Source organism: Anomaloglossus baeobatrachus, chromosome 4, assembly GCF_048569485.1.
Source record: "Anomaloglossus baeobatrachus isolate aAnoBae1 chromosome 4, aAnoBae1.hap1, whole genome shotgun sequence".
NCBI lineage: Eukaryota > Metazoa > Chordata > Amphibia > Anura > Aromobatidae > Anomaloglossus > Anomaloglossus baeobatrachus.
In genome coordinates, this window is record NC_134356.1 from 703505411 (window position 1) to 703519499 (window position 14089).

General features: G+C 48.3%; 1 protein-coding gene across 2 annotated transcripts in view; it reads right to left on the reverse strand.

Annotated features, from left to right (window-relative positions):
• Positions 1 to 741: 741 nt before the first annotated feature.
• Positions 742 to 14089, reverse strand: part of LOC142302200 (phospholipid scramblase 2-like) — a 63615-nt gene continuing 50267 nt past the window's right edge. For both annotated transcript variants that reach the window (XM_075343293.1, XM_075343291.1), the window contains one exon: positions 742 to 1044. In XM_075343293.1, the coding sequence (XP_075199408.1) occupies positions 985 to 1044 (60 nt within the window). In that variant the 3' untranslated portion in view covers positions 742 to 984. The remainder of the gene's footprint in view (positions 1045 to 14089) is intronic.

The following is a 14089-nucleotide window of genomic DNA, read 5'->3' on the forward strand; positions in this document are numbered from 1 at the left end:
TGCTGGGAAACCCCGGAGGTTCCCTTCGCTAACAGATTTGACCAGTTTTACGGCGACTCCTAGCCTTGTCGGGGTCCGTAAGCCCTGCCGAATGGTGCTGGCTTCTCTTCGCTCCCCGATCCGGTACCGGCGGGCAACCGCCAGTCTCCGGTCCTTACGGTTCACTTCAAATCAGCCTCTCCTGCAGACGGTCACCACCGTCTGCCAACCTTGCTGTATGTGCCCGGGCCACACACCCGGACACGGTCAGTCTCCTCTACTACCACTTCACTCTCCAAAACTCTCTCTCTGACTTTTTTTCCTTTTCCCGCCTCCAGGACTGTGAACTCCTCGGTGGGTGGGGCCAACTGCGTGGCCCACCCCCTGGTGTGGACATCAGCCCCTGGAGGGAGGCAACAAGGATTTTTGTTTGACTTCGGTGTGCCTAGCCGGGGTGTGTTGTTGTAGTACCTATGAGGTCCTGGCTTGTCCAGGGTGCCACACAGACCACCAGGGAAGCTGACATTGACCCTTTTTTCTTTGCAGACCACCAGCGACGCGGACATTGACCGCCCCCTCCACTGTAGACCACCAGGGATGCTGACATTGACCGCCCCCTCCACTACAGACGACCAGGGATGCTGACATTGACCGCCCCCTCCACTGTAGACCACCAGTGACGGCACAGAGGCAGCAGCCACATTGAGCCTGGGACTTGTAGTGCCCACCAGATATTCACATTCACTCCTCAGAGGCGCCAGGTCAGACAGATACAATCTTTATTCAGATGGAGGATACTGGGTGTATTATAACAAAAGGCCGGAATCTGGGTTGTCAGGTTGTCAGACAGTCGTTATCCCATAAATGTCAGTTATTTGTGGCCGCAATACATGGTCCAGTGTGCCGGGGTGCGATGCTCTGCGGAGAAGACGTTACCGGATACAGGAGGCCGAGGAGACTGCGATAATGCTGAGATATATAAAAGGGGTTTCCATCATATGAAATTTAGGAATTCTGGCGCGCTCGCCTCTCCAGATTACTCCGAGAAACTTTAATGAAGTAATCCTAAAATAAAAAATAACATTCATTACAATTAGAAGAAAAAAAAAACAAAAAAAGAGAGAGGAGGAGAAGAAAAAGAGGAGGAGAAGAAAAAGAGGAGGAGAAGAAAAAGAGGAGGAGAAGAAAAAGAGGAGGAGAAGAAAAAGAGGAGGAGAAGAAAAAGAGGAGGAGAAGAAAAAGAGGAGGAGAAGAAAAAGAGGAGGAGAAGAAAAAGAGGAGGAGAAGAAAAAGAGGAGGAGAAGAAAAAGAGGAGGAGAAGAAAAAGAGGAGGAGAAGAAAAAGAGGAGGAGAAGAAAAAGAGGAGGAGAAGAAAAAGAGGAGGAGAAGAAAAAGAGGAGGAGAAGAAAAAGAGGAGGAGAAGAAAAAGAGGAGGAGAAGAAAAAGAGGAGGAGAAGAAAAAGAGGAGGAGAAGAAAAAGAGGAGGAGAAGAAAAAGAGGAGGAGAAGAAAAAGAGGAGGAGAAGAAAAAGAGGAGGAGAAGAAAAAGAGGAGGAGAAGAAAAAGAGGAGGAGAAGAAAAAGAGGAGGAGAAGAAAAAGAGGAGGAGAAGAAAAAGAGGAGGAGAAGAAAAAGAGGAGGAGAAGAAAAAGAGGAGGAGAAGAAAAAGAGGAGGAGAAGAAAAAGAGGAGGAGAAGAAAAAGAGGAGGAGAAGAAAAAGAGGAGGAGAAGAAAAAGAGGAGGAGAAGAAAAAGAGGAGGAGAAGAAAAAGAGGAGGAGAAGAAAAAGAGGAGGAGAAGAAAAAGAGGAGGAGAAGAAAAAGAGGAGGAGAAGAAAAAGAGGAGGAGAAGAAAAAGAGGAGGAGAAGAAAAAGAGGAGGAGAAGAAAAAGAGGAGGAGAAGAAAAAGAGGAGGAGAAGAAAAAGAGGAGGAGAAGAAAAAGAGGAGGAGAAGAAAAAGAGGAGGAGAAGAAAAAGAGGAGGAGAGGAAAAAGAGGAGGAGAAGAAAAAGAGGAGGAGAGGAAAAAGAGGAGGAGAAGAAAAAGAGGAGGAGAAGAAAAAAAGAGGAGGAGAAGAAAAAAAGAGGAGGAGAAGAAAAAAAGAGGAGGAGAAGAAAAAAAGAGGAGGAGAAGAAAAAAAGAGGAGGAGAAGAAAAAGAGGAGGAGAAGAAAAAGAGGAGGAGAAGAAAAAGAGGAGGAGAAGAAAAAGAGGAGGAGAAGAAAAAGAGGAGGAGAAGAAAAAGAGGAGGAGAAGAAAAAGAGAAGAAAAAGAGGAGGAGAAGAAAAAGGAGGAGGAGAAGAAAAAGGAGGAGGAGAAGAAAAAGAGGAGGAGAAGAAAGAGAGGAGGAGAAGAAAAAGAGGAGGAGAAGAAAGAGAGGAGGAGAAGAAAGAGAGGAGGAGAAGAAAGAGAGGAGGAGAAGAAAGAGAGGAGGAGAAAAAGAGAGGAGGAGAAAAAGAGAGGAGGAGAAAAAGAGAGGAGGAGAAGAGAGGAGAAGAGAGGAGGAGAAGAGAGGAAGAGGGGGGAGAAATGAGAGAAGAAAAAGAGGGAGAGAAAAAAAGAGGAGAAAAAGAGAGGGAGGAGGAGAAGAGGGGGAGAAGAAGAGTGGAAGAGGGGGAGAAATGAGAGGAGAAAAAGAGGAGAAGAAAAAGAGGAGGAGGAGAAAAAGAGGAGGAGAAGAGGAGAGGGAGGAGGAGAAAAAGAGGAGGAGAAGAGAGGGAGGAGGAGAAAAAGAGGAGGAGAAGAGAGGGAGGAGAAGACAAGAAAAGACAAGAGGGGCAGAAGAAGAGAGGAAGAGACAAGAGAAGGAGAGAGAGGAGATTGACGTCTAAATGAGGAAGAAGAATGTGAGAGGCGGCAAAGAGGACAAAAGTGTGACAGTGTTCAGTGCACATTTTCTTATCTATTATATATTTTTAGTGATGTTTGTGATTCCTATTATTTTCTCCTATTATACATACAGTACAGACCAAACGTTTGGACACACTTTCTCATTCAAAGAGTTTTCTTTATTTTCATGACTCTGAAAATTGTAGATTCACATTGAAGGCATCAAAACTATGCACTCCCAGCACCATCTCTCCTTCCAAAACGGCCCTCCCAGCACCATCCTTCCTCACAGGACGGCCCTCCCAGCACCATCCTTCCTCACAGGACGGCCCTCCCAGCACCATCCTTCCTCACAGGACGGCCCTCCCAGCACCATCCTTCCTCACAGGACGGCCCTCGCAGCACCACCCTTCCTCACAGGACGGCCCTCCCACCACCATCCTTCCTCACAGGACGGCCCTCTCAGCACCATCCTTCCTCCCAGGACGGCCCTCTCAGCACCATCCTTCCTCTCAGGACGGCACTCCCAGCACCATCCTTCCTCCCAGGACGGCCCTCCCAGCACCATCCTTCCTCACAGGACGGCCCTCCCAGCACCATCCTTCCTCCCAGGACGGCCCTCCCAGCACCATCCTTCCTCCCAGGACGGCCCTCCCAGCACCATCCTTCCTCCCAGGACGGCCCTCCCAGCACCATCCTTCCTCCCAGGACGGCCCTCCCAGCACCATCCTTCCTCCCAGGACGGCCCTCCCAGCACCATCCTTCCTCACAGGACGGCCCTCGCAGCACCACCCTTCCTCACAGGACGGCCCTCCCACCACCATCCTTCCTCACAGGACGGCCCTCTCAGCACCATCCTTCCTCCCAGGATGGCCCTCCCAGCACCATCCTTCCTCACAGGACGGCCCTCTCAGCACCATCCTTCCTCCCAGGACGGCCCTCCCAGCACCATCCTTCCTCACAGGACGGCCCTCGCAGCACCACCCTTCCTCACAGGACGGCCCTCCCACCACCATCCTTCCTCACAGGACGGCCCTCTCAGCACCATCCTTCCTCCCAGGACGGCCCTCCCAGCACCATCCTTCCTCACAGGACGGCCCTCTCAGCACCATCTTTCCTCCCAGGACGGCCCTCCCAGCACCATCTTTCCTCCCAGGATGGCCCTCCCAGCACCATCCTTCCTCCCAGGACGGCACGCCCAGCACCATCCTTCCTCCCAGGACGGCACGCCCAGCACCATCTTTCCTCCCAGGACGGCCCTCCCAGCGCCATCTTTCCTCCCAGGATGTCTTTTACTGTATTGCTAGTTTCTCTCCATATTCTTTGGCACATGTCCGGCAGCTTCTGCATTTCTTCTTCCATAATCCAGATCATTTGTCATTTTCCTCTAACGCACGTTTTTGTAACGTCTGTAATTTGCTGCTCCTCACGATCTCTGACCTTGGAAGATTTGAGTATTTGTCACTTTGGAGATGCCATAATAATTATCTGCACATGTAGCGGAGATCGCAGACTTCACTTATTGTTTAGTCCCTTTTGGAAAGTGTCTTTCATTCCTTGTGTCTTTGTCTGTGGCATCTGAGTCGTGTTCGCGTCTCCTTGTTGTGCCACCTCGTAGTCTTCGCTTTGAGTGATCCCTCTGTCACTTTCTCTGGGGTCCGGCACGCTCCTCTCTCCTCTGATATCAGTCTTCTGGTCTTTACATATCCCAGTGCATTAATCAGGGCAGGGTGTAAACTGCACAGTAAAGTGGCTGCAGCCTGACCGTCTTTTATATCCTCACCCACTGCTCTCAGATATATATCACTCTCAGGAATACATTTATTTGCTCCTTTGTAGTGTGTTATTTGCCACAGTTATAGGTTTCTTAGCAGGTATAACCTGCAGGTTAGATTGTGACTCATACAGCTTTGGCATTGCATCTGTTACTCACCCGCCTCAGCTCCAGCGCTAGCCTTTGCTTTCTGTGCTAGTCTATGGAGAATTAGTCAGCGAATAATCCAGAAAACATCTTTCATGCCATCATTAAAAGCCCTAAACGTGTGAGACCCCTGCCCTGGACTGTCTGCTCCGTCCATGCCGCTAATTCTCCTGCCTGCGCTCCTGCATCCAGCTACGACACTGAACACCACTTGTTTTTGCTCCATTTTTCCTGAGTGAACTCTACGATCTTAGACTTTTTCTATCTACACAAAAGGGCTTTTTCTCTCATATTTTGATCACAAACTTGAGTAAATCTGTGTTAGTGATCACTTCTCCGCTGCGGAGATGATCCATCCACCTGTCATGCAGTCTTCTGCTCTACCCTCACCAAGTGTCATGGCAACATCTGCCCCTGTTCACACTTCAGAGTCTGACGTGCTACCTGTTGTAAGCTGCTCAGTCAAAGCCGGGCATCGACCAGTTTTGTGCTCACTGGGGATCAGTTTAATTCCTGCTGATTTCTGGATGTTGGCTAGGGTCACAGGTTAGGTCACAGCCACCTCCGCCCTTTAAAAGATGGTGGAACCTGTTCCTCGATGATTATAGCTATAGCTTTGCTCCAGCGATACCGGTCCTTGTGCTGTGCTGATCTAGTTCTGGTGATTGCTTGTGCGTTATTTGGTGTGTTGTAGAAATACTCTTATTTCCTCCCTGTTCTTTATTTCTCCTGAGCACGTACGGTCTTCTCTCCTGGCTGTGCTTTCTGTGAGTTTATGCTTTGGTTTTCCCCTGTTTTTGTGGGATTCATCACTGCTGTTCCAGCCCTCCCCAGGGGTATTAGACCAGGGCTGATCAGGAGCCAGGGCTACGCTGGCGGTCCAGACCTCTTCACAATCTAAAGTACCTTTGGAATAAAGGACAGCTAGAGTCTCTAGTCTGTGGGCCAGTTTAGGCACCCCCATTCCAAGCTACTGTGTCACACCCTGTAATATTATAATTCGCCGCATTTATATTTCCCCATGGACTCCATTACATCCCTTACAAAGCAGTTGCAGGCGCTATTACTCCAGGTAGCAGAGTTAAAGGGGGCAGTTCCGCTACAGGTTCAGTCTTCTTCCTTGGTGCAGTCTGGGTTGGTTGACAGATCATCTGAACACAAACTGCCTCTTCCAAAGTGGTTTGCTGGGGATCGCAGTCAGTTTGTCTCCTTCCGAGAGTCATGTAAATTGTATTTCCGCCTGCACGTGGGTATTGTGAGACGCAGCACGTGGGTATTGTGGTCTCACTTCTGAGTTGGGCATCTTCTTTGCCTCCTGGTGCTTGTGCTCCATGTGGTTAGGTCTGTGGGAGTTTTTTTCTGCACTCGGTCTCATCGACAACAATCTTGAGTCCAAGATCCGTTCACTTCAACAGGAGAGTCGGCCAACTAAGGATTACTGTGCTGAAATCCGGCATTGGTCAGTGGACACACAGTGAAATGACCCCACTGTCAAGAGCCAGTATGTCAAGGCATTTCTGAAAGGGTGAAGGAGGCGTTGGTGATGTACGAGACCCCCCCCCTATCTGGAGTGTGCCAAGGCTCTGGTAATTCAACTAGACCACCGGACTATTCGGGAGTGGGCAGCAACACCCGCTTCACCTGCAGAGGCCTCGTCCGAGTCCATGCAGCTCAGTGGGACGTCTCAAGTGAGGAGAGAGTTTCCTACTCCTAAAAGGGGCTTTTTCTGCAGTAAAAAGGGACATTTTATCAGCGCTTTCCTCTTGGTGCCTAAGAGAGGTCAGGGGTTGGAAAACTGTTAGACCCAGGGAAATTGCGAGATTCCCACCTGGGTCTACGTATCTCCTCCACCATGGTATTGTAGTGTCTTACCTGCCAAGGTAAAAATAGGGGTCAAGAGGTCTCCATTGAGGTGTTTCTTGAGGGTTCTGAGGCCAACATAATCAATGAACAGTTTGCTTGCTCCTCTGGGTTAAAAGGTTGATGTGTTATCTAGTTCTATGTGGATTTTTGCCATCAACTTCTCACCTCTCTCCCAATGGGGTCTTCAAGGAGTGTGTACAGAGATTAGAGCTCCGCATAGGGGTCCTCCATTCTGAGCGTATTAATTGCCAGGTGCTCAAGGACCTACCTACACAAATTGTGTTAGGATTCCCATGGTTCACACTATACAATCTGGTAGTGAACTAGAAGCCCCAGGACATTGTTCACTGGAGCTCGTACTGCCAGAAACACTGAGGACCTGTGTCTCAACTGTAACCTCTATTATCCCTGAGCCTTTCTCAGAGTTTGGTGAGGTGTTCTGAGAAGGTTTGTCAGGAGCTGCCACCACATAGACCTTATGACTCCACCATGAGGTGAAGCCTGGGGTCAAATTGCCCAAGTGCAGACTGTATAATCTGTCCGGTCTGGAGAAGAAAGCTCTCCAGGAATACATAACAGTTTGGCTAGTGGTCACATTAGGCCGTCTTCATCCCCGATAGTGTAGGAATTTTTCCTTGTAAAAAAGAAAGATGGAGGACTACGTCTGTGTTTGGATTTTCTGGAGCTCAACCAGATTACGGTTCATGATCCGTATTTTATGCCGCGGATTCGGGACCTATTTAACCAGATTTCCAGTGCAAAGTGGTTTTCTAAACTTGACCTCAGGGAGGCCTATAATCTGATTGAGGTCTGACAAGGGGAGGAGTAGAAAATGGCATTTAGTACACCTGAGGGTGCCACCTGTGCACGGTCTAAACCATCGCAATCTCGTCCGCCTAGGAGTCTGCAGCCGTTAAATGGACCTAGCAAACCATGGATGGATATTTCCGTGGATTTCACTACATATCTGCCACCTTCTGCTGGTAATACCGTTATTTTTGTTGTGGTTGACAGGTTTTCCAAAATGTCACATTTCATTGCCTTGAGGTCGGTCTAGCAGGAGTTAATTCCTGCTGGCCTGTGAGTTGCTGCTGGGGTCACAAGCTTGATGAAGACCTATTACAGCCGCCTCTGCCATTTAAAAGATGGTGGACCCTAGTACCTCATGCTGATTATAGCTCTAACTTTGCTCCAGCGATACCAGTCTTTGTGCATGGTGACGCAGCTGTTGATGAACTGCTGAGTGGCATTTGGTGTGTGGTGGAAATATCCTTGTGTTTTGTGGTTTCCTCCCTGTTCTTTATTTTTCCCTGATCACATATTGTCTTTCCCCCTTTGTATACTTGCAGAGAGTTTGTGTTTTGGTTTTCTGCTGTCTGTTTTTGTGAGCTTCATCACTCCCGTCCCGGCTCTCCTCGGGGTTAGTGGTGAGGGGGCATTAGACCTGGGATAATCAGGAGTCAGGGTTACGCTGGCAGTCCAGACATCGCCACCTTCAGGCATATCTCTGGAATAAGAGACAGCTTAGGGTCCCTAGGCTAGGCGCCCTCATTCCAAGTTACACCATCTCACAGGTGTGGCATATCAAGATGCTGATTAGACAGCAGGATTATTGCACAGGTGTGATTTGGCTGGCCACAATAAAATGTTCAGTCTCACAGCATTGGAAGTGGAGACCCTGAAAAGGACGACGAACAGCAGATGAGCTTCCCTGAAACAGTTTCTGGCAGTTTGCATAGAAATGTTTTGGTTATGCATAGATTGTTACAGCCAAAGTCCGGGTGGCCGGTCTCAGAGATGAAGATGCTGGATGTGGAGGTCCTAGGCTGGTGCGGTTACACGTGGTCTGTGGTTGTGAGGCCGGGTGGATGTGGAGGTGCTGGGATGGTGCAGTTACACATTGTCTGTGGTTGTGAGACCAGGTGGATGTGGAGGTGCTGGGATGGTGCGGTTACACGTGGTCTGTGGTTGTGAGGCCGGGCGGATGTGGAGGTGCTGGGATGGTGCGGTTACACGTGGTCTGTGGTTGTGAGGCCGGGTGGATGTGGAGGTGCTGGGATGGTGCGGTTACAAGTGTTCTGTGGTTGTGAGACCGGGTGGATGTGACAGCCGGGCAGGTCACAGAGGGCACAGCGTGCACAGCTGGGCAGGTCACAGAGCACAGCCGAGCAGGTCACAGACCATTTGATTTGCTTGGAATAATTGGTCTTTGGATTGTACAGCCATCTCTCGCTCTGTTGATTGTGTGATATGGGAGAAGGACCCAGTCACAAATGGTGGCAGCGGTGGTATCAACAGAGCACAGCTTAATAGAGATCCACCCACAGAGTGAGTACAGAAACTGGACCACATCCAATCTACAGGAGAGAGCCAGAGATCTGGGCCTGAACTACCATGGACTGACTGAAGAGGCCTTAATTGATTTACTGGTGGGTGAGAGCCAGTCCACCTATGTCTGACGGACAAACACTGGGGACGGGGATCCCTGCCCCAAAAAGCCAGTGGTTGGTGTGGTATGCAGAAGAGATGGCGGTTCTGGGCCCCGGTGTATCTCAGGAGTATAAGGAGGAGGCTGCTCGCCGAGCACAGAGGAGACCAGAAGCAATGGAGTCCGGCAGAGGGAGTAATGTGAGTTGGAGTGTAAACCCAGCGATCCGGGAGCCTGTACGGATCACCCGGGCGGACTTCAAGCCATTTGATGAGGCTTCTGGAGATGTGGAAGGGTTCTTCAAGGACTTTCAGCAGCAGTGTGCCATGATGGAGGTGCTCTGGCTGGATGCGTTTGTTAGTGGGACTCCTGAACGGAAGCCTGGCAGAGGCTTATCACACCATTGACTCACAGCAGAACCTGGATTACAACATTGTAAAGCGGACTATCCTGGATTACCATCACCCCAGACTCACATAGGGCACAGCTCAAAGACCTCCCATGCACCACGGGGGGATCGTTTAGGATGTATGCCCATAAGATGTCTCAGGCATGTCGGAGATGGCTGGAAGCGGAAGACGCCTTCAATGAGGAAGACGTTATACAGGTATTTCTTATAGAACAATTTCTTTACAAGTGTCCCTCAGAAATACGGGAGTGGGTCAGAGAGCGCACACCACACACCTTGGATAAAGCTGCTGCCCTGGCTGATGAGGCCCTTACTATCCGGCCACAATGGAGGGGGCTTCTGGACAATAAGCCACAGCCTGCTCCTGCTCCCCGGCCCTCTCCGGTTATATCTGCCCCTCCAACCAGCTGCAGGCCGATGACAACCACTGCTTACAATTCTGGGCCCCAACAGTTCCGACCACGCCCTGGGGGAATCACAGAGAGGAGATGTTATGGGTGCGGGAAACCTGGCCACCTACAATCCAGTTTTCCCGCAAGGACTCGGAGGGACCCCCTCGCACCTCCATCTCGTCCAGTGCATCTTGTGCATTCCATCCCGCCTGAGAAAGAGGTACTACCACCTCCACCAGAGTGTACCGCTGACCCCTGCACCATAGTTGCCCCTGTTGGAGTGTATGGCCTACGGCCTTTGTCACCAGGTTCTCCTACTGCCTTCTCCAGAATGCACATTGGAAGGAGTACGACGCAGAGGAGATGTTATCGATGTGGGCAGCCTGGGCATTTGCAAGACACCTGCCCTGCTGGTCGATTGAGGAATGACTTTGCACCAAATCGACCTGTTTATTCTCTACAGCCAAATACAAGGTGGGAAGAGTTCTCACCCCTTCAAGTCGACTTGCCTAATGGCTTAGACACTCATGACCAACCACTAGGGGTTTATGGGGTGCGAGCCACTGCCCCGAGTTCCCCTTACCATCAGAGGAAGCACTTACAGGAGGTCATGTTGGATGGACAGAGAGTCATTGGATTTTGTGACTCCGGGGCATTTCTCACAATAGCTGATCCCCGGGTGGTTCGGCCAGAGACGATACATCATGGACCAGAGATTGTTATTGAATTGGCTGGAGGACAAAGGATGAATATCTCAAAGGCGATTGTAGATCTTGACTTTGGCTTTGGGGTCAAGCGATGTGTGGTTGGGCTGATGATCGGCCTACCTACAGCTTCTCCATCCAATACACGCGTGGAAGCTAACACCAGAACGCTGATAGACTATCCACAGCTGAGCAACATGGACTTAAGTGAGATGGCAAGAGGTCTGTGTAGACCTCATGGCATACTCACTTATTCAGAAGGAGAGAGAGAGGTTGTGATGGTGGGATATGGGGGGCGGAGGTGTATCTTGCTGTACAGATTCCTATTTTAAGCTTGGTTCACTGTCCATTATTTGTACTGCTTGTGTGTACATTGTATTGTTTGTAAGTAATCACCCCCTATAGTGCAGGGTTATAGCCTCTTGAGGCACTTCCGTCCCTGGGTTTGGGGGGAGGTGGGCCTAGAGTCCACTTACTGTGGACTCTCTGCTTACCTGGGAGATTAGGCAGTCTGTTGGAGACCTTGAAGTGAGAAGGATTGAACCTCTGGGAGAAGCTGGGACTTCTCAGAGAGACCAGGACATTTATTGCTTATTGAATTACAGTTAGGTCCAGAAATATTTGGACAGTGACACAATTTTCGCGAGTTGGGCTCTGCATGCCACCACATTGGATTTGAAATGAAACCTCTACAACAGAATTCAAGTGCAGATTGTATCATAGTATCATAGTTTTTAAGGTTGAAGGGAGACTCTAAGTCCATCTAGTTCAACCCGTAGCCTAACATGTTGATCCAGAGGAAGGCAAAAAAACCCCAATGTGGCAAACAAGTTCCAATGGGGAAAAAATGTCCTTCCTTCGTCCACATCCGGCAATCAGACTAGTTCCCTGGATCAATACCCTGTCATAAAATCTAATATACATAACTGGTAATATTACATTTTTCAAGAAAGGCATCCAGGCTCTGCTTAATGTTAGTAGTGAATCACTCATTATAACATCATGCGGCAGAGAGTTCCATAGTCTCACTGCTCGTACAGTAAAGAATCCTCGTCTGTGATTATGATTAAACCTTCTTTCCTCAAGACGTAGCGGATGCCCCCGTGTTCCAGTCGCAGGCCTAGGTGTAAAGAGATCTTTGGAAAGGTCTCTGTACTGTCCCCTCATATATTTATACATTGTGATTAGATCCCCCCTAAGCCTTCGTTTTTCCTGTCTTGGTGTTGCAGCCCCCCCATTCCTCTAATAATCTTGGTCGCTCTTCTTTGCACCCTCTCCAGTTCAGCTATGTCCTTCTTATATATCGGTGACCAGAATTGTACACAGTATATAAGTGCGGTCGCACTAGTGACTTGTACAGAGGTAGAACTATATTTTTTTCATGAACACTTCTACCTCTTTTAATACATCCCATTATTTTATTAGCCCTGGCAGCAGCTGCCTGACACTGGCCACTAAAGTGAAGTTTACCATCCACCCATACACCCAAGTCTTTTTCTGTGTCTGTTTTACCCAGTGTTCTACAATTAAGTACATAATCATAAATGTTATTTCCTCTACCCAAGTGCATGACCTTACATTTATCTACATTAAACTTCAATTGCCACTCCTCAGCCCAATCCTCCAATTTACATAAATCTCCCTGTAATATAAAATTATCCTCCTCTGTATTGATTACCCTGCAGAGTTTAGTATCATCTGCAAATATTGAAATTCTACTCCGCATGCCCCCAACAAGGTCATTTATAAATATGTTGAAAAGAAGCGGGCCCAATACTGACCCCTGTGGTACCCCACTATGAACTGAGACCCAGTCCGAGTACGTACCATTAATAACCACCCTTTGTTTCCTATCACTGAGCCAGTTTTTAACCCAGTTACACATATTTTCCCCTATCCCCATTATTCTCATTTTATGTACCAACCTTTTGTGTGGCACCGGATCAAAAGCTTTTGAAAAGTCCATATACACAACATCCGCTGCATTTCCCTGCTCCAGGCTTGAACTTACCTCTTCATAGAAGCTGATCAAATTAGTTTGAGAGGATCGATTGTAACGTTTAATTTGAAGGTTTGAACAAAAATATCTGATAGAAATTGTAGGAATTGTCACATTTCTTTACAAACACTCCACATTTTAGGAGGTCAAAAGTAATTGGACAAATAAACCAAACCCAAAAAAATATTTTTATTTTCAATATTTTGTTGCAAATCTTTTGGAGGCAATCACTGCCTTAAGTCTGGAATCCATGGACATCACCAAACGCTGGGTTTCCTCTTTCTTAATGCTTTGCCAGGCCTTTACAGCCGCAGCCTTCAGGTCTTGCTTGTTTGTGGGTCTTTCCGTCTTAAGTCTGGATTTGAGCAAGTGAAATGCATGCTCAATTGGGTTAAGATCTGGTGATTGACTTGGCCATTGCAGAATGTTCCACTTTTTTGCACTCATGAACTCCTGGGTAGCTTTGGCTGTATGCTTGGGGTCATTGTCCATCTGTACTATGAAGTGGCGTCCGATCAACTTTGCGGCATTTGGCTGAATCTGGGCTGAAAGTATATCCCGGTACACTTCAGAATTCATCCGGCTACTCTTGTCTGCTGTTATGTCATCAATAAACACAAGTGACCCAGTGCCATTGAAAGCCATGCATGCCCATGCCATCACGTTGCCTCCACCATGTTTTACAGAGGGTGTGGTGTGCCTTGGATCATGTGCCGTTCCCTTTCTTCTCCACACTTTTTTCTTCCCATCATTCTGGTACAGGTTGATCTTGGTCTCATCTGTCCATAGAATACTTTTCCAGAACTGAGCTGGCTTCATGAGGTGTTTTTCAGCAAATGTAACTCTGGCCTGTCTATTTTTGGAATTGATGAATGGTTTGCATCTAGATGTGAACCCTTTGTATTTACTTTCATGGAGTCTTCTCTTTACTGGTGACTTAGAGACAGATACACCTACTTCACTGAGAGTGTTCTGGACTTCAGTTGATGTTGTGAACGGGTTCTTCTTCACCAAAGAAAGTATGCGGCGATCATCCACCACTGTTGTCATCCGTGGACGCCCAGGCCTTTTTGAGTTCCCAAGCTCACCAGTCAATTCCTTTTTTCTCAGAATGTACCCGACTGTTGATTTTGCTACTCCAAGCATGTGTGCTATCTCTCTGATGGATTTTTTCTTTTTTTTCAGCCTCAGGATGTTCTGCTTCACCTCAATTGAGAGTTCCTTAGACTGCATGTTGTCTGGTCACAGCAGCAGCTTCCAAATGCAAAACCACACACCTGTAATCAACCCCAGACCTTTTAACTACTTCATTGATTACAGGTTAACGAGGGAGACGCCTTCAGAGTTAATTGTAGCCCTTAGAGTCCCTTGTCCAATTACTTTTGGTCCCTTGAAAAAGAGGAGGCTATGCATTACAGAGCTATGATTCCTAAACCCTTTCTCCGATTTGGATGTGAAAACTCTCATATTGCAGCTGGGAGTGTGCACTTTCAGCCCATATTATATATAGAATTGTATTTCTGAACATGTTTTTGTAAACAACTAAAATAACAAAACTTGTGTCACTGTCCA